Source organism: Terrapene carolina, unplaced genomic scaffold, assembly GCF_002925995.2.
Source record: "Terrapene carolina triunguis isolate 2854851 unplaced genomic scaffold, T_m_triunguis-2.0 Scaffold180, whole genome shotgun sequence".
In the NCBI taxonomy this organism is placed as follows: Eukaryota; Metazoa; Chordata; order Testudines; family Emydidae; genus Terrapene; species Terrapene triunguis.
This window is the reverse complement of record NW_020664531.1, coordinates 6,672,723-6,692,464: the sequence shown is the minus strand read 5'-3', so window position 1 is coordinate 6,692,464 and position 19,742 is coordinate 6,672,723. Positions and strand designations below refer to the sequence as shown.

At 41.8% G+C, this 19,742-nt stretch overlaps 1 protein-coding gene across 1 annotated transcript in view; it reads left to right on the top strand.

Annotated features, from left to right (window-relative positions):
- Window positions 1-16,311, top strand: part of LOC112109441 (tensin-3) — a 352,165-nt gene extending 335,854 nt beyond the window's left edge. Inside the window, exons 27-33 of the mRNA XM_026654112.2 lie at window positions 1,983-2,078; window positions 6,052-6,129; window positions 7,878-7,955; window positions 13,241-13,409; window positions 14,995-15,063; window positions 15,192-15,218; window positions 16,045-16,311. Coding sequence (XP_026509897.1) covers window positions 1,983-2,078; window positions 6,052-6,129; window positions 7,878-7,955; window positions 13,241-13,409; window positions 14,995-15,063; window positions 15,192-15,218; window positions 16,045-16,189 — 662 coding nt within the window. The 3' untranslated portion in view covers window positions 16,190-16,311. The remainder of the gene's footprint in view (window positions 1-1,982; window positions 2,079-6,051; window positions 6,130-7,877; window positions 7,956-13,240; window positions 13,410-14,994; window positions 15,064-15,191; window positions 15,219-16,044) is intronic.
- The last annotated feature ends 3,431 nt before the right edge of the window (window positions 16,312-19,742 follow it).

Sequence of the window (19,742 nt, the reverse complement as noted above, 5' to 3'; positions counted from 1 at the left end):
TGTCACCCTTGTCAGGAGGGGTCTAGGTGTGTCTCCCAATGCCCTTCACTGCTCTGTGCAAGTTTTTTTTTTCTCTGATGGGTTTTGGTTTAAACAGAGGCGGCGGGGGAGGGGCGGGTGTCTTTCATAAATCAGGCTGGATACTGCACCCTGGTTCCCCAAGAACACAGAGGTGTCTGGTATCAGTCGTCTGAAACCTCACTACTGCTCCTACCTTCCTAGATCTTTAATAAATATGTGAAACAATACAAGACTTAGTACAGAACCTTGAGGCACCCCCTGCTGTTAACCTTTTGCCTTGAGGAAAATTTACCATTTATTCCTCTTTGTTTTCTGTCACCTAACAACAGCTTAACAGCCACATTGGTCTTGTCTGTGCTAGACAGTGAAGCTCCACTGGTGATCGCAAAACTGAGAACTCTAATGAAGGCTGGCTGTGGGTATTTTAACCACCATGTTGCCTAATTTGAGCCTGAGAAGGCCTACATGACATGGTAGTTCAAGTACCAGTGGCCACTGGCAACCTGTCTACCCTAGCTAAGTTGCTAACACTGGTTGAGCTGCACCAATGGTAGCAATAGTGGGAAACTTTAAAAAGCCTATTGTAGACAGAACCAATGGGTCTGTCTCCTGCTCTTACATAAACTGGATAAATCATGCTGTAAAAAGCGGGGAGATGGCCAGCAACTTCTGTACCACTGGCTCTAAGTTTTCCAACCGGTCTAATTCCCACCAGCCCTTCCCAGAGAGCAGAAATTTGTCTTCCCCGCACCATCTTTTCTTTTGGCATTGTGGCATCATAAAGCATCCAAATTTTCTCCTGTAAGCAGTTCTTCAAGGGCCAATTTTGGCTCTTGAACTGTTTCTGCTATAGAAACCAATGAATTCATTTATGCTGGCTTGAACATCGTCAATGAAATGTGGTCGCCGGATGTCATGTGTCTCCTGGTCTGTGACTGATAAGATCAGAGACAAGGGGAATATTTATAATCTTTTTTTGATATTGGAGTCCATCTGTTATGGGGCCACTTTGCCCCATCACCATACAATGACCCTTTCATTGCCAATGTGTAGCACCAAATGTATATGTTCACTACTGCCAACCCCAAGCTTTGAAAAGTCATGAATCAGGACCCCAAAATCATGAGTTTGGCTTAAAATTAATGAGATTTTTAAGGGTAACTCTTGGGTCTTTTTGATTTGCCTCCAGGATTTTGAGTATTTAGGTTACAGTTTCAAGCTTTTCTCTGCAACCATGATGGATAGAAACTTCCTTTTTCTAAATGAAAACCAAGATTCTCATCTAATCTTGTCTCCATGAAGTAGGGCGTTAATTAAAATATCAACTATCATGAGATTCATGATAAAATCATGAGAGTTGGCACACTGTAAATCTTTTACTCTAATATTTTAATCTGAGTACAGACCTGGCCTACTACTAGTTTTATATCTATGTCAACAGTGTGTGTGTGTTTGTTTTGTTTTCCTCATTGTAACCCAGTTGCCGGCTCTTGTCATTAGTGAATACGTCAGAATTTCTGACCTTGTTTCTTCCATATTTCCTTTTCATAGCTGCTATTGATTTTTTGTCTTGACTTGATTTCCAGCTCCACCTATTTCTTCCCTTACTTTCGGGAGAAAAAGAAACAACCAGCTAGGTTTTTCTTTGACCTACTGGTTCCTATAAAATGTTAAGACACATCCTGGAGGTTTTGGACACTGGTACCCATCTAGGTGTCAACTAGAGGCAGAGCTGATACAGGCCGGAAGTGATTATCTGTAGATAACGTGCTATACGGTGCCTGTTTCATTGCGGATGGTGACACAGCAGTAGGATAACTAGTGCACTGTCTGAATGCTATGTATAGAGCATTCACTTATTCTAAGGAAGGCAGATATCATAAACACCTTCTAATTTGTGACCCCCCCCCATCTCTTATTCATTGGCTTACTTCATGTGTTTGTTTTCCTTTTTTCCACAGTTGGGGATTTGTCAAATGAGCTTGTCAGGCATTTTCTGATTGAATGCACCCATAAGGGAGTGCGATTGAAAGGATGTCCCAACGAGCCATATTTTGGTAAGTGCCGTACATCAACAGGACATGAAAAATGAGGATATTTTGCATACAGCCAGACTGCTTCATAGCGTAGAATGGAATGGAAGATGAGAGGAAATGTCACACAAAGATTTTGAGATGGTTTCTGCAGAAACCTATTCTAGTATTGTCATGATAATGGCCTTCTATATCAATCTATATAATCTATATCAATCTATATAAGCTACATCCGGCCTGTGGGACCCTCCTGCCCGGCCCCTGAACTCCTGGGCAGGGACGCTAGCCTCCGGCCCCATTCCTGCTGTTCCCCCTCCCCGCAGCCTCAGCTCACTGCGCCGCCGGCGTAATGCTCTGGGCGGCGGGGCTGCAGAGCCGTGGCCTGACCTGGTGCTCTGTGCTGCGCGGTGGCATGGCTGGCTCCAGCCGGGCGGCACGGCTGCCTGTCCTGGTGCTCTGGGCGGCGTTGCTGTAGTGTCACCAGCCACCGGTGCTCCAGGCAGCGCGGTAAGGGGGCAGGGAGCAGGGGGTGTGGATAGGGGTCGGGGCGATCAGAGGGCAGGGAAGGGGGGTGTGGAGGGGGGGCAGGGGTCCGGGGGGGGGGCAGTCAGGAAGGAGAGGAGGGGTTGAATGGGGGCAGCGAGGGTTCCGGAGGCGGTCAGAGGACAGGGAGGGATGGATGGGGGGCCATCAGGGGACAGGGAATAGGGGGGGTTGGCTGGGGCAGGAGTTCCGGGGGGGCTGTGAGGGGGCGAGAAGCAGGGGGGTCAGATAGGGGGCGGGGGCCGGGCCACGCCTGGCTGTTTGGGGAAGCACAGCCTCCCCTAACTGGCCCTCCATACAATTTCAGAAACCCGATGTGGCCCTCAGGCCAAAAAGTGTTCCCGCCCCTGAACTAGAGCATTGTAATGTGATGGAAGCACATCGCTTCTGTTGGACTGTCCTTTAGATGTAGTAATTGCAGCTTCTCTTTGAAGTAAAGATGACCCCAAAGCAAAAAAAAAAAAAAAAAAGGGATTTGAAATTTGTCACTGTTTGGGGTGGGAGGTATTTCAAACCTAAGGTTTTAGTTCAGTCCTGCCTCTAACCTGAAGCATTTATCCAAGGTACTTGTATGGCCCACTACCATAATATCTGAGCACCTCACAATCATGTAATTGATTTATCCTCACAACACCCCAGTCAGATAGATAAGTCCTATCACCTCCATTTTAAAGATCGGGAACTGAGGCACAGAAAGACTAGTTTCTTTTTGACTTGCAATAGGACTTTGGTCCAATGTTCCCTCTAATTTTTTCCTTCCATGTGCAGAATTAATTTTGTTATGTGCACCAATATTGAGGTAATGTGCGTCTGTGTGCCACCAGTAGAAACAAAAACCTAGATATAATGTATATATTTTTAAAAGTTACCATAGGGATAATTACTCCAGCCAGGATAAGTTAGGCATTTTAGAACTCACTACTCAAAGAATTAAATTTAAGAATAACAGAGAAATCAAATTATGAAATGTATAGACCAGTCAAAAAACTAAAATAACAGCACTCTGAAAGAATAAAATTACAGAGAATATATGTGCATTGCAAGAAGTACCAAGAAGTAACAACAATAACACAAGTATGTGTTGGGAGGTGTGTGTGTGTGAGTGTGAGAAAGAGAGTGTTTGTGTGTGTGCTGGCTACTGGGGAAGTGTATGAGAGACCGTGCGTTGTCTCTTTAAGCACAGTGGCACTCATAAGTCTGAAGGCTCGTGAACAGCCACAGCCGCTAGCAGCTCCGTCTAACTCCCAAGCCCTATCCCTCCTCCCCCGCTCTGCAGAGATGGGCTACATGGCGGGAGGGCAGGGGCGGCTCCAGGCACCAGCGCAGCAAGCGCGTGCCTGGGGCGGCAAGCCGCAGGGGGCGGCAGTCAGGCAGCCTTCGGCGGCATGCCTGCAGGAGGTTCGCTGGTCCCGCAGCTTTGGCAGCAATTCGGCGGCGGGGTATGCCGAAGGTGCGGGACCGGCAGATCACCCGCAGAAACGCTGCTGAATCCACGTGACCAGTGGACCGCCCGCAGGCGTGCCACCGAAGGCCGCCTGACTGCCGTGCTTGGGGCGGCAAAAAACATAGAGCCGTCTCTGGGGGAGGGGAACACCCCAACATCAACTTCCTTCCCCCACCAACGCCTCCCCACTCTGCACAGCAAGCAGGAGGGTCCCGCGAGCAACTGGCCAGAGGCTTCAAGGCAGAGGGCAGGAGCAGCAGCGGCGGGAGGGGCACCTCAGCACAAGTTGCCGGATGTACGCGGTTCTACTAATCAAGTGTGCAGCACTTGACTGACTCTTGCGCAGTTGCACAGATTAGAGGGAACACTGCTTGGGTCCTAAATCACTTAAGTAATTATGAAAATTTTACTTTAACTGACTTTCTCGACATCAGTCAGGAAGTCTGTGCTAAGGCAAGGAATTGAACCCAGATTTCCCAAGTCCCTGGCTAAAGACCTAGCCACTGGACTATCCATCTACAGTACTCCTCTTATTTACTAAATAATGTGGCAGTTTATGTTAGTGTTTTACATAGGCTGTGTTGTAGCATCGTTACCTTCATTCGGTATTTCTCCCATCAGAATCTACACTGCAGAAGTGTTATGTGTTAACAAGGAACATCACTATTCAGGCTGCACTGGTATCTCAGCACAGTCTGGCACCTATTGACCTGTACTAATGCATGTATACTTTGTTGTAAATTTCTTGGCTTTGATTATGTTGATAGACAAGTATCATCTGCCAGCAACCAACCCAAGTAGCCAGGTCAGGCACTAGACTGATGATTTGGGGCCTGAATTGCGAGGAATCTTCCCTGCCCGAGCTGTGGAGTGGTTACATGTCTATATAGCTACTTCACAGACTACTCTTGCTGCCCTTACAAGGTGCTACTCATAATGGGGATACTTCACAATAGGGGAATCCTCATTCCCATCTCCAAGTTCACCTGTGATGCCACCCCCCCTTCTGCATCCAGCCATTCCCTGCCCCCCTCCATGGCCACAGAGGGCTCATTAGGACCCAGATCTCTGAGCTGTTGGGCACCATCAACTCCCAGTGATATCAACAGGAAAGGAAGGTGCTCAGCAATTGTAAGATTGGGCCCTGGGCTCTGATTTTTACAGCAGTTGTTGGTAGTCTATAGAAAATAATAATAATAAAAAAAAACAGTCTAATTTTCTCCAGAACTGAAATATGGTTGGGTTATTTGTTAATATTTTTCAGTGTCTGGAATTAAAGGCAACTTCCTTTTGCACTAATAGACTGGCCAATCACCCCTCCAAATATAGAGTGTAAAATGTGCATTGACATTTTAATGGGAACAGAAGGTCCAGATCCCTTAGGTGGAACTGAAAATCTCAGCCTTGCTATATAGTTACAGCAAATGGTGTCTCAGGGCACTAATTAGAAGGAGGCATGATTTAACCTGGGATACTATGCAGATGGCCTCACCTCGGGAGGTGGAAAATTCCTCTAGCTGTTCTTTTTACCATTAAAACACAAATTGACTTGACTGCCTAGTGGTTAAAGCAAGGGACCAGAAGTTAGGACTCTTGAGTTATTTTCCCAGCTTTTCCACTGCCTCACAGTGTGACGTTGGGCAGATTGCTTAGCTTGTCTGTTCTTACCTGCCTCTTATGAGGATTGAGACTTAATAAGGTAATATTTGTAAAGCACATTATCATTGTCATCTTTCTCTTTAAAGTAAATTAGTATTTAATAAGATTCGGGGCGGGGGGGGGGACTGCAGTTCATGTAAAAGGAGTTAGACACAAGAAATGATGAGAAGATGGATCTTTTAAAAATTACCAAAAAAGGTAGTTGTTAAAGTGTCTTAGTAGCGAAGGGGAAAAAATGTTTTTAAGGGTTTTCTTTAGCCTGTAAACTATTGAAAAGCAAACATACCTCGTAAGCATTCTTTTTGTGCACAAAAAGTAATCTTGCCTGTCTTGTTGTTCTTTTAACCACAGGGAGTTTGACAGCTTTGGTGTATCAACATTCTATTACTCCTCTGGCATTACCCTGCAAACTACTCATCCCAGACAGAGGTATGCTAGTCAAAATACAAAATAAAAGTGATACACAACCAGGGATCCACTTCAAAATAGCTATATCTGAAGGCAGGTGAACATGTCAGGGTAAAGTTCTGAACAAGAATGCATAGGAAAGAATGTCAGACAGTTGCCAAGCAACTTTTGTCCAAGCTGCAGTTCAGAACTGATTAGTACTGTGATGCCCCAGTAATAAACATATATAACTCATGGTGATTAGCACTGTAATCCAATATTTTTAAAAAAAAATTATTTTGTAGATTTGACATCACACCCAGGTATAGTTAGATTCAACCAATCTTTACCCAAGCATAGATAGCAAGAATTCTGTAAGGGGGAAAAGTAGGATTGAAAAAAAGCAGATACTTTTAGGGTGTAGTTGAGGGAAAGAAACAGCAGTTTATGCAGGTCTAAATATTGCAATAAATAAATATTAAAGAGCACATGGATTATGGGACTATAATTCTGTTTTGGGTTGTGGTGACTCCATAAACTTCTCTAACACATCAACAAAAAAGCTTATGTGTATTTTTGGCCCATAATTCAGTTGTCTGTTTATTCTCCCCTATAAAGCAAACACCAGATGTATTACTGAACTGTTAAACATTCTTGCGGTTTTCCATTGAACTCTTAAACTTTTCTACTCCTAAATGCTGTATGTCTGTACTCTAACATAGCATTCGAAATATGTAAATCCATGAAATATCTTAATGGAGACATTGAAGCACAATATCATACCGTGGAAGAATGTGGATCAGAGATCTGTCTTTAGATATATGGATAGAAAAACCACTGTGATGGGTGCGCTCGCGCCACCTTTCCTTATCAGATAAAATGGGAAGTTCCTTTGGTTCTAGCAGAAAGTTCAGGGTTGAAACATTTGTCTTTTTGCCCTGGACGAACCTACTGAAATGAATGGATCTAGTCTGATACAATCAAGCCTTTTAATGTAAAGATGGAGTTAAAGCATGAACTGTCTGTGGTTTCTTATTCTGGTCCTGATTCATACAGCACTAAACATGTACTTAACTGTGAGCTTGTGAGTAGTCCGATGGTGGTAAGCAGTGAATCAGGGCCTCTGTTTTTCTTGATCATACTGAAAGAGAAACCATGTCGTACCCACATATAGCCCGAAATATAGGTTCTATACAAACTTTTACAAAAAATCAAAATGTGTCTGAGTTTTTTTTTTTTTTTAATTATAGCGGAAAGATTCCAAAACAAACCTTCCAGTGCTGTATTTACAGCCTACACATGGCACCGTTTGGTGGTGCCACGAGTACCTGCAAATGTAATTCAGAAGCTGACGCAAGAAAAATGAAATTGACTAGATTAATTTCACTGATCAAGTTGCAATGTGTTATGCTAAAGTGATTAGTAGAAATGATAGTTCTTTAAATTAATTTTAAAATTATAGGAGGATTTTTTGTAACATGAGTGAGGAAATAGGTTAATTAAAAAAGCATTTTGACACGATGATGTCTCTTTCAGCAGTAATACATAACTATCTGTGGTTAGCACAAAACCACAGGGTTATAAGTGCTCTGCTTCTAGCACCCAAAAAAGTTGTACAGCATAGTAATCACGCATCATGGATGGTATTGTGGATTGCAGGATTTTTTAATGTTTCTGATGAAGAATCGTCCGGTATATGAGGTCATAATTTCAAGACCTCGACTCCTATTTGAGATTGACCTCTCAATCCAAGTCACAATAAAAATGTGTGTGGTGGTTCATATTTGCAGATCCCTTGGAGGAGATCGCAGAAACAGCTCCACAGACTGCTGCAAACTCGGCAGCAGAGCTCCTAAAGCAGGGTGCAGGTTAGTACATTCCTCTTCCATTTGATGAAATTACAGTTGTTACCAAATGTACATTACAAGCAGGAGAAAAAAAACAAAACAAAACAGGAGGCTGAGGATGAAAAAAGGAATTGGGTAAATTAAACTGCAATTGAGAAGTATGTAATGTACCGGATCTGTGCATGTGAGTGAGGGTGCAATGTTGCCCTCTAGAGCCTGGCCCACAGAGTGAAGGCTGTGCTATTACTGCCAGTGAAGTGATGGAGACCTGTGTTGAAGGACCAGGTTTTTAGTCCTGTGTCGTGTTTGTGCATGTGTCTGCAGCACATAGATTTGTAAAATTAGTAGCCAAACCTAAAAATGCTCATTCTTCACCAGAGACAATATGATTCAAAGAAATGAAGTATCTGATTCCTTGGTCCTCCTGTTTTATTGTTAAGGGCCCTTTTTCTTCGCTGTGATGCAGCAGCTCCCTGCCACTCTAACAAAATAAAACCACCTCTTAGTGTCAGCTTAGGTGACCGAGAGGATTCCTTAGCATGCAGCAGTCCCTGGATGCATAGAGCTGCCATAGAGACTCACTGCACTACCCCACCCTCTCAGCCCCAAGTGCAGTGGCCATGCTCTGGGGAAAGGAACCAGATCACTCCTACATCTCAGTGACCCCTGGCTGCCAGAATGGCCTTCAGGCTGCTCTAAGTTGCCCAACAATCAAGGGAGGCGGTGCTATATTTGCCATCACCTCCCTGACCTGCATCAGACGAAGAAGCCACAGACCAAAAGATCTTGACCAAGTGTTTTTTAGTCTTCGGCTGTCAGAGTGCTGTATAGTTGCTCTGATACGTTATAGAGCATTTAGCAAAGGGCAGTGCTATTCCAAGCAGCTATGGAGTGAGAGTGTTGTCCTGTGATTATGCAGCTATCTGTTTCGTTTTGACTTTTAAAAGTGAAGTGGCACTTTAAATGATATAATTGAGCAGGAATGTGTGGCTGAGGCAATGGTCAGTCTTGGCTAGGCTGTGCTGGAAGCAAGCACACATTGGCATTTCTGTTTACCATTACCACTGCAGCGGGTGTGGTGGCCACTAGACTTGGAGCCAAGGAGGAGGAATTTAAGAGGAAAAGTTCTATAAATAGATTCAGCATAATAGGCACACATTTCCTCTTGAGGTCTAGCTGGGTTCTCATTATCCAGGACATGTAACCTTCCTAGGGAAAAAGAAATAATAGCTGGGTTTTTTTATTCATCTGGGGACTAGTTGTTAGGCAGCTCCATCTGGGGAATGTCACATCAAAGATAATTTGACTGAATGGAAATTTAATAACCATCTTGGTATACCTAATTTTGAAACAGGGGCTTAGGACTTGAATAGGGAAGTTGGAAGGGACATGATGTTTTTGCCCTACCACTTGGAGTGTCTTGTCCCGGAGTTGATTCACTTCACATTGACTTTGTTTAGTTCAAACATTTTTCTCTCCTATCACACAAACATTCTCAATATGGAGTTCAGCATGAAAGCCCAGACTCTAAACAGATACTCAAGCAACCAAGCTTTTATTTAAACAACTATGGTTTGATTAAAGCAGATGCGATCCCCGACTACTGCCCTAACCCAAACCAAACAAAAATGCGTGCTTCTAGGTTAACCATTTCTACAGCTAAATGAGAAGAGCGATGCCGTCCGTTATCCCAGTACAGAATCTAAGTGCCAAATCTTTTGCTTCTCAAATAGTTTTGAGGCTTCCATCATGTGCCTGCTGTATCTCATTATCTCCACTGGGGGGCAGGCCCTGTGGCAGTGCAGATATGAGAATAGGGAACCCCCAAAAGTCTGGAGGTCTGGAATCTATAGAAGCCACTTACAAAGATCTCTGGCTTTCCCCATGGGCAGCTCCTTATTCCATTAGCCTTCCAGCCTTCCCCTGTGCTTGGTAGCACTGTCTTGTGCTCTGCATGTTTCCCAATCTACATGCATTTTTCTTCCAAAGTATATTACAACCATTGTGGGAATGTCCATTCCAAATGGCACTGAATGACCATACCAGGAGTAGCATAAATTACAATAAAGTTCAAGAATGTGCCGTACTGAGTAGCTCTCTTCCCCAGCTCGAATAGATGCGACTCCAAAGTAGCAGCTATAGAATGTAGAGAGGACAACTACATTGTAGGGAGAATGCTATCACATAACCATCTGTTTTTTCAGCTTGCTCCCAACACAGTTTCTATGGGATTACTACCATTGATACCCCTTTGTGCCACATATCAGATAAGAGCACATATTATGCACCAAAATTAGGGATTCCTTCCAGTCTGTTCCCACAAAAAGCTGTATTAATCATAAGGATACACCACTATCTTTAATTTGACATTCCTTTTGGTGCTTCCCAAAATGTCTAGGAAGTGGATGATATATTATTTATTCTGTCTAGAGAAAGTAAATGAGGACAGACTTTAGAGCAATGCAGTAAAATCCCATTGGAGACTTATCCAGAGCAAAAAGGTTAGCTGTTTTGTTTAGGAACAAAAGCATATGAGGCTGTTGGCACCAATGGAATGTCTGCTGCAAAAGAAAGGGAATCTCTCCATGTGAACATCACAAGTGATTAGAAATGTGACCGTGAATCCAGGCTAGTTTCCTGTGAGGAAAAGCTCTCGATTGGTTCAAATCTAGTTTTGCAACATGTAGAGTAATTATGTGAAAGATAGAGGGTTCGTAACTTGGAGTGGTATTTAGAATTCTGGAAAGATAAATTATAGAGAGGAATTCATTAATTAATGTTCCTTCAAACTCTCCCTCCCTCGTTTCCCTGAAATTTCTCTTTCAATGAAGTGATTTATAATTAATTCAAACAAAGGTGATTGAGGCTAAAGCAGCAATATGTTTTACAATTTTTTTTATTTGTGATAAGAAAATTTGTTTGTTTCTGGCTGTCAGAAGTTGAACCAAGTGGAATTTAAATTCAGATAATTGGCTCACATCACTGTATTTTCTCATCCTTTTCATCTTTTAATTTGGAATGTCCACCTTTGGGCCAAATTCTTCATTAACTTACATCCCAAGTTAAAGTGAGTGGGTTGCAAATATGCAGAAAATTTGCTTGATAGTCTTGCTGGAATCACAAGCTTGTTCAGTTTATATAAAAACAGTTTGTAGTTTGAAAGAGCCATGTATTCTCAGTGGAAAATATGTAGAAGACTTTGCCTGAATTACAGGGCAGTAGTATGAAAAGAGAAGTTGTTGGATATAATTTATTTTTTTGCTCTCCTAATCTTGTAGGTATGGTATGACATTTGAATTTTCAGTAGTGTTTAATCCATACTACTCAACACGTGTTAACTAACTTTAAATTCTAGCATGGACAGCTGCACAATGTTTGTGTCAGGACACAAATTTTGTTAGTATTTGTGTGAAACCAGCACTGATTGCACTGAAGAGTAGGACTAAACATGCTTTACGGTTCCAGAAAGTTTCTTACGTGGTTGTAAGAAATTATTCTGGATTATCTAATCCTTTGTCTCTTAGGTCCCGATTCAGCAAGGTACTTAAGCATGCGCCTAACTTTAAGCATGTGTGTACAGTAGAATCTCAAAGTTACAAACATCAGAACGGCCATACTGGGTCAGACCAAAGGTCCATCTAGTCCAGTATCCTGTCTTCTGACAGTGGCCAATGCCAGGTGCCCCAGAGGAAATGAACAGAGCAGGTAATCATCAAGTGATCGAACATCTCCTGTGGCCTTTCCCAGCTTCTGGCAAACAGAGGCTAGGGACACCATCCCTGCCCATCCTGGCTAATAGCCATTGATGGACCAATTCTCCATGAATTTATCTAGTTCTTTTTTGACCCCTGTTATAATCTTGGCCTTCACAACATCAGAGTTACTGATCAGTCAACCACACACCTCATTTGGGATCAGAAGTACACGATCAGGCAGCCACAGGGGTGGGGGGTGGGGGCAGCAAATACAGTATAGTACTGTGTTAAATTTAAACTATTAAAAAAATAAAGGGAAAATTTAAAAAAAGATTTGACAAGGTAAGGGAACTCTGTGTTTGTTTCATTTAAATTAAGATGGTTAAAAGCAGCATTTTTCTTCTGCATAATAAAGTTTCAAAGCTGTATTAAGTCAATGTTCAATTGTAAACTTTTGAAATAACAACCATAACATTTTGTTCAGAGTTACAAACATTTCAGAGTTATGAAAAACCTCCATTCCCGAGGTGCTCATAACTCTGAAGTTCTACTGTAGTTCTCTTACGTAGCATGCTGAATCAGGGCTTGAATGCCCATTACCGTTTTTGTACAAGAGGTCAGGTATCATGTACACTGAGATATTGCTCAGTGAACTGTAGAGCAATTATTGGAAGATGTCAAATTCTATGAACCACTGATCATACGGAAACACTGAAACTAATAGCAATAGGCTCTGAAACATTGTGGGATGGTAGATTAAATTTTTACCTATGGTTTCATAGAATTATAGATATCGCTTTAGGACTCAAGTTGGTTTCCCAAAAGTTGGCACGCCCTAAGTAGAGCCCATTTTTTAAAGTTTGGACCCAAAAGATATGAAATAATATTTTTTATTTTTCTTAAAGTTGCTTTGAACTGAAACTATAACACACACAAAAACCCCTTTGAAAGTACAGAGAAGTAGAATTACACAACAATTGTCATTTTTATGTGGAGAGAAGGCATTCTTGTTGTTTTGCCAAACAAGTGAATAGTTTCATTTGCGTGCAATTTAAACACTGTTTGAAAGTGTGAACACCTGTGAACTGACCCTGCAAACATGTGGATCCTGGAGTTTCTGTGTTAACTGCAGTCACTGCGTTTTAAGGCCAAGGTACTCCGTTCCTCCTCCCACAGCTGAATGGTTGCTGTGATCATTCCCAGGAGTGCCATCTCTCAATGCTGTGATTTGTGTTTTATCAATTTGTATTCATGATTTGGATTTCAGAAGTACCTAAAGGCTCCAATGAGGGATCAGGGCCCCATTGGGCTAGATACTCTAAATTAAGCAAATTGTCTCTAAATGTAAGCAAAAAGATTGGCAGCATCTGCCCCCCAAAATTTACAATCTTGTATTAAGGCACAACCATGGGACAAGACAAACAGAAGGGGAAGATGACAATGGGACACTGGAACAAGAACATCTTATTAGTTAGTAATCATTCTTCACCAGCAGCCTGACTGTTGACAAAGGTGGAAAATTGTGAAGTTCATTACACAAAAAGAATCAAACAGGACTCAACTAAGCAAAACCAAACCTAGCTCTTGAATCCTATCCTCTGTTCTTTACAGCGTGCAATGTTTGGTATCTGAACTCTGTGGAAATGGAGTCCCTCACAGGCTATCAGGCAGTGCAGAAAGCCCTGAGCATAACACTGATGCAAGAGCCTCCTCCCATCTCTACTGTTGTCCATTTCAAGGTGTCTGCTCAGGGGATCACACTGACAGATAATCAAAGAAAGTAAGTGAAGTGAGGTATTGATCTCTGGCCAGACACTGCTGTTAGGGTGACCAGACAGCAAGTGTGAAAAATCAGGATGGGGGTGGGGGGATCATAGGCGCCTATATAAGACAGAGCCCTAGATGTCGTGACTATCCATATAAAATTGGGACTTGTGGTCACCCTAACTGCTGTACACTAATAAAACTGCTGTGGAATTGTTCTTCCTAATCCCTTTCTACAGTCTCCATAAGGCTCATATAGTAATAACACAGTTTCTTTGATCTAAATAAGTAGAGAATCCGGTCCCACATCAGATTGGGCTCGATGTGGTACTGAGCTATTAACACTTCATCCAAACGGCACCTTCTACATCCTGATGTTCTGTAATGGAATTTAATGATCTCATATAACATTTTCTAACAGAATACAGGGTAATTCCAGTGCCCTGGCCAGCACTCCCCACCCATCCTGCTCACTGAATCAGACTGTAATGTCCAATGTACACTGTTGCAGAGCAGTGTTGGCTTAATTGGACACTGCACAATCGGTACTCAAGATATTGCTTTGGTGTGCTTAGTGCATGGAAACTGTTGTATTAAAAATTATGTTCACTTGCTGAATAATACTAGGGTAGCTGCACAGTCTTTGAATTTTTCCAAATATTTGAAAACTGCTCAGTAAGGGGGGAAAGATAGTTTAAAATTACAGGCCAAACTCAGACCCACTGATTTCAATGGAGCTGCAGTCATTTGTACTAGGTCTGAATTTGGAAAGCCAAACCATAAGCCACAATTTTCAAATGTGAGTTGGTAACTTTAGATACCTAACATAGCCTGATTTTCAGAGGTGCTGTGTTCTCGCATTTCCTGTTCAAGTCACCTCAGTTTAGGTATCCAACGTCAGACACACAGGTTTGAGAATTCTGGCACCAAATGAACACTGGAAGGGAGTTTTCTGGCCTGTCTCTCATGGGCCATTATCTTTATATTATTATTCTAAGCTATTGGGAAAACAAACATGGGTTTATTCTTTTCCTGTGGTGGGTTTATTCTTAACCTGTCACTCTGGCAGAAGATTGATTTCTGTTAATATGTAGAAGCCAAAAAGGAAAGAATAAGCTACTAAACTTAAAAATATGTGGTTATTAAGTTCCATCCTTATGTTACTGATCCTTTTATTACTGAGACATTTAAATGAGCCAGTGGTTGAACAGTGGTATGCTTCATAAATAGAGCCATAACCATGAGTCTTATTTCTGCACTGAGGGTTCAATCTTCCAAGCTGCTGAGTGCTTCCTGAAAGGTGCTGCTACCTTCAGCTGCTATACTATGCATGTTGAAGGCACTCAACAGCACTCAGTACCTGGAAGGATTAACGCTTAAGATTGACTCATGTGTAACATATGCAGACATATTTTCCAAAGCCCTCAACACCCAGCAACTCCTATTGTGACAGAGTCCTGAGTGCTGAACACTTTTGAAAATCTGGCTACTTATTTTGGTATCTAAATGGGAGCTGAGGTTTTGACAATCTGGCCCAGGCAGTTTAGTCTATTCCTTGAGTCATAAAGTTGCTTAAAATTTCTTTTATTCTCTTCTATCAGACTCTTTTTCCGAAGACATTATCCAGTCAACACTGTTATCTTCTGTGCTTTGGATCCACAGGACAGAAAGTAAGGATGATGAATGCTGTTTCTAATAGATGTTGTTGATGATGATGATGATGACCTACAACAAACTAATGTTTTTTTTTTCCTTTGTATTTCCCACCTCTTGCTACTCCCCTCCTTCATGCAACAAGATGGATGAAAGAGGGACCTTCTGCAAAGTAAGTTGATAGTGGTCCTAGTCTGTGTATTTACGTGGTTATATTGTATCTCAACTAAGAACGGCTTCTTAGCCTAGGAAACGACTTCAGACTTGAAGATGTGCTTCAAGTTTTCTCTTAAGTTTCCAGATCCTACTTTAATCCTTAACCAAATGTATTTAAAGTGTTGAACTATTGGAGACCTAAAGCATAAAACACATTAAAGTGAAAATAATATACCCTGTGTTGGGTAGGGTATTGTGTTGAGGGAGAGTAGCTCCAAAAGTTTCTTGATTCCTACTTTGAATAGTTCAGTGAATTTTAAGTTTAAAATAATTGCTGTAGCAGCAGTTCCCAAACTTGTTCCACCACTTGTGCAGGGAAAGCCCCTGGCGGGCCGGGCCAGTTTGTTTACCTGCTGCGTCCGCAGGTTTGGCCGATCGCGGCTCCCAGTGGCCACGGTTCGCTGCTCCAGGCCAATGGGAGCTGCTGGAAGCAGCGGCCAGTATGTCCCTCGGCCCGCGCCGCTTCCAGCAGCTCCCATTGGCCTGGAGCAGCAAACCGCAGGAATAGAAACAAGGTCAACAAGATTTCTCTCCCCCCTCTACTCCCCCAGTCCTGTGCCCTACCTACTGCTGAACCACATGGTCTCCACTAACAGCTATCGAAGTCAGATGTTGCTAACTCTCTAAACTGGTGTGACAGAAGTAGGTGCATTTACTGGAACCCTGCAGCAAAGTACTTTCTTTTTCAAAAAATAATGTTTGGTGGAGGAAAGTAAACCTTTTGCTTTTTGAAATAAGATGCCTTCTGTTCGTTAACATGTTTTTGTTTTTGCCTCCTGCAGAGTGTTTGGATTTGTTGCAAGGAAGCAAGGCAGCGCCACGGATAACGTGTGCCACCTGTTTGCAGAGCACGATCCAGAGCAACCTGCCAGTGCCATTGTGAACTTTGTATCAAAGGTCATGATTGGTTCCCAGAAGAAAATCTGAATCCTTCCTAGCCTTTGGTTCAGAGCTCTTCACTGACTTGAGGGAAGGCAGCATGGGAGAAAAAGCATTCTTGGGAGTTTGCAGCTACATTATCCAAACGTAACCATTCCCAAGAAGGAAAGCAGAGGATATTCCATCTGCATAACGTTGCAAAGAGTGTGATCCTTTCTTTGAAGATGCCTCTGACCTATCAAAGCATTGTGTTTTTACATCAAAGGGCAAAATTGTGAGTGAATGCAGTTGGATGCCACCAAAACCCACATAATCCATATCTGAATTAAACAGAGAAGAAAGGCTTTATAGTGCAGGGTTTTAATTATATTTTCACGCACCATTTTCCATCTTGTATCAGAAAAGGAAGAATTTGCCAACTCATTAGATCATGCCCTTTTTTTTTTTTTTCCTGTAGGAAAATTTATTAGAACCACATGCATTCTCTTACTTAGACACTTGCCACAGTTGCATCAGTGGTAGCTATAGCCCTGGCAAACCGATGCTCTTAAGAGAGTGGTGGTTTGTGAAGGACCATTTGCTCTTCCCTTCATCTTTATTTGATAATGGTAGGAGTTGACTAAGAAGGGGGAAGATGTACGTTAGGGGAAGGTTAGTGCAGGCTGATTTCTTTTAAGAAGGGTGCAGAGACATGAATTTTTCAGGGAGATTACTCCATGTTTAGTATAAAGAAGGCTGAGTTTATTTAGCTTGTATAATTTTAAATGGGAGAGGGATAACCAAAAAGAGTCGTGTGGAGAAAGATTGATGTATTCTGTTAATGGTGTTTTTGTTATTACTTTTATATGAAGAGTTAAGCAGGAAAGATGCTGTATTTTAATAATCACAGGATAAAAATGAGGGAAAAGCAAAGAAGAAAATGATTTTATATAATTTATATTTTTGCCTCTGCCAGATTATTTATAGTAGATGTCAAATCTTGATATATTATATGAGTGTTCTTATAGTAAAGCCATTCATGATCTTTGCCTTCTTAGTTTTATTTTGAATAAGTATAGTATGTCGCATGTGCCTTATTATAGAGTAGAGTTTCGTATTTAGACTCTTGTTTTACAGTATTAAACCACTTCCCAGCTCATGTATTTCTGAAATAATGCTTTGACTATGAAATCGGTCCTCCCGCCTCATAGTTTCTTACATACATAGGTTCTTTTTGACAGATTTTTTTTTTAATGAAAGGTGGGGTTTTGTTTTTTGTTGTTCAATTTGTATGGATTGGTGTTAAATTTTATAGGTGAATTTTTAAAATAATTTCTTGAGTCAAGAAATCCAAAAGGGAAAAGAATATTTTCTGTTACTCTTACCCATGTCCAAGACAATCTGTCACAGGTGTCCTTCATATGACCAAGTAAGTCAACATAGTGGCATCTGTATTTTATAAAACTAATTGTTATTCTGTAGTTAGTTTTATAATATAAATATATATACTATATAGTAGGGTAGGTGACTTGTAGTAATTTTCTGTGAGAGCGGAGGGCCCATTTGAAGTCTATTGTAAAATTCCCATTCACCCAAAGGGAACAGGATCAGGCCCAGAAACAGGAATTGGAAGTTACAGACAACTGAAATTCCCAATTGTTTGACATGCCAAACATTTCTGTTCCTTTGGTTTGAGGGCCAAATCTACACATCAGTGACCTGATGTATAAAATGGTGCAGGGTTCTGTGCACACAGTCACAAGACACAGTGGGCTGAGTGGTAACTATCCCCATTTTGAGACTTAAATTGCTTCAGTCTCTTTTTACCAGAAAATGGTCAGGAGGGATAGGAAAAATTATAGAGTTGGCTTAAATAACAAATTCCCACCTATCCTGATCCAAAAACCATTCGTGTGTGTGTGTGTGCGCGCGCGCACACACACACACACGTTGTTCTAACTTTTATTAACAGCCTCCTTTTTTTAGAATTAGAAGAACCACAGGCACCTTATGCAGGGGTCAAGGACAAAATTTGTTACCAAATAATTTGTATAACCATGAATTCAGTGTAAATAATTGTATACTTTTGTATGGGGGCTTTGGGCAAAATTACAAATTAATGTATTTGGACCAGGAAGTGGCTTACATTAGTAACAGTGAGCATTGTATGTATATAGAAAGGTTAGGCAGTTCAAAGTAAAGCTACCATTGAAGCAACAATGGCAAGTGCCTCTGATTTGTACCAAATACTTTCATTCTTCCATCAAACAGGTTGATTAATCAAACAATGTTTTCGTACCATCTAAAAAGAATGCAGTGAGATTGTTTATTTGGTAACCTTGATCCCTTTCAAAAACATTGGGACCAGTGGCCCAAGTAGGAATTCTGGTGGGTTCCATTAGAATAAACAAATTGGTCTCTGTTGGTTACTGTTGGTCTCTTTTGGTTTCATTTCGAGGAACCACATCCTCAGGAACCAGAAGGCTAATAGATCCATTACTCGGTTCTGAAACCTAGCTAGCCAGTTGGAACATATTGAATATTCTCAACTGAAATTTCTCCTACATTCCAGCTGGAGATTCTTCACTGGGGACATCAGTGGAGTCACACCCGCACTCTGTCTAACCCATTGGTGAATTATGGCTCTCAGATTCTGTGTGAGATAAGTTAAGTTTGAGTGTGTCTCCACAAAAGCTGGTGTCAGCCACTGCGCAGCCTTTGGCCCCACTCTGCTGAGGATGGAATGTTTGATTCCCAGTAAACAGGCTTTGCTATTGTGGGCCTTATTCTGCATTCCTTGTGAATTCTGAAAACCTGTTGAATTTGGTGGGCTTTTAGGAGCACTAGGAATTCAGGTCTGGGCTCTTCAAGGTGCCTACCTGGGAACTTAAGTTGTGCTGAGTAATGGGAAGGAGGAAATTGCCATAGTTACTAAGGCTTGGTCTACACTTACCCCCCAATTCGAACTAAGGTACGCAACTTCAGCTACGTGAATAACGTAGCTGAAGTTCGAAGTACCTTAGTTCGAACTTACCTCGGTCCACACGCGGCAGGCAGGCTCCCCCGTCGACGCCGCGGTACTCCTCTCGTCTAGCTGGAGTACCGCAGTCGACGGCGATCACTTCCTGGTTCGACTTATCGCGTCCAGACAAGACGCGATAAGTCGAACCCAGAACTTTGATTCCCAGCCGCCGAACTAGCGGCTGGGTGTAGACAAGCCCTAAGAGACCCTCTCTAATGTGTGTTCCATTTCATGGTATATTATCACATGCTTTGTTTTCATATGGAATATATTTAAAAACACAAAGCAAAATAGTACAGTAAATATAATTGTGTAGTATATACATAAACACATTCATAAAACTTTGGTTCATGGTAAATACATGACTAAATAGTATAGCACTTTCCTTCTAAGGATTTTGATAGATGTGTATATGCAGTCTCATAAGTAATGCCAGCAAGTTGCCACGTGTATTTAGCCACGCTCCTATTAACCTGCTTGTTAAATGTGCTACTATAATCTTACAGTGTTAAACTACAAAAATGCTGAAAGCCATGTTTTTAAAGGTTTTTAATTAAATGGTCCCCATATATCCAACAGTATCATTAAAATTTTAATGTT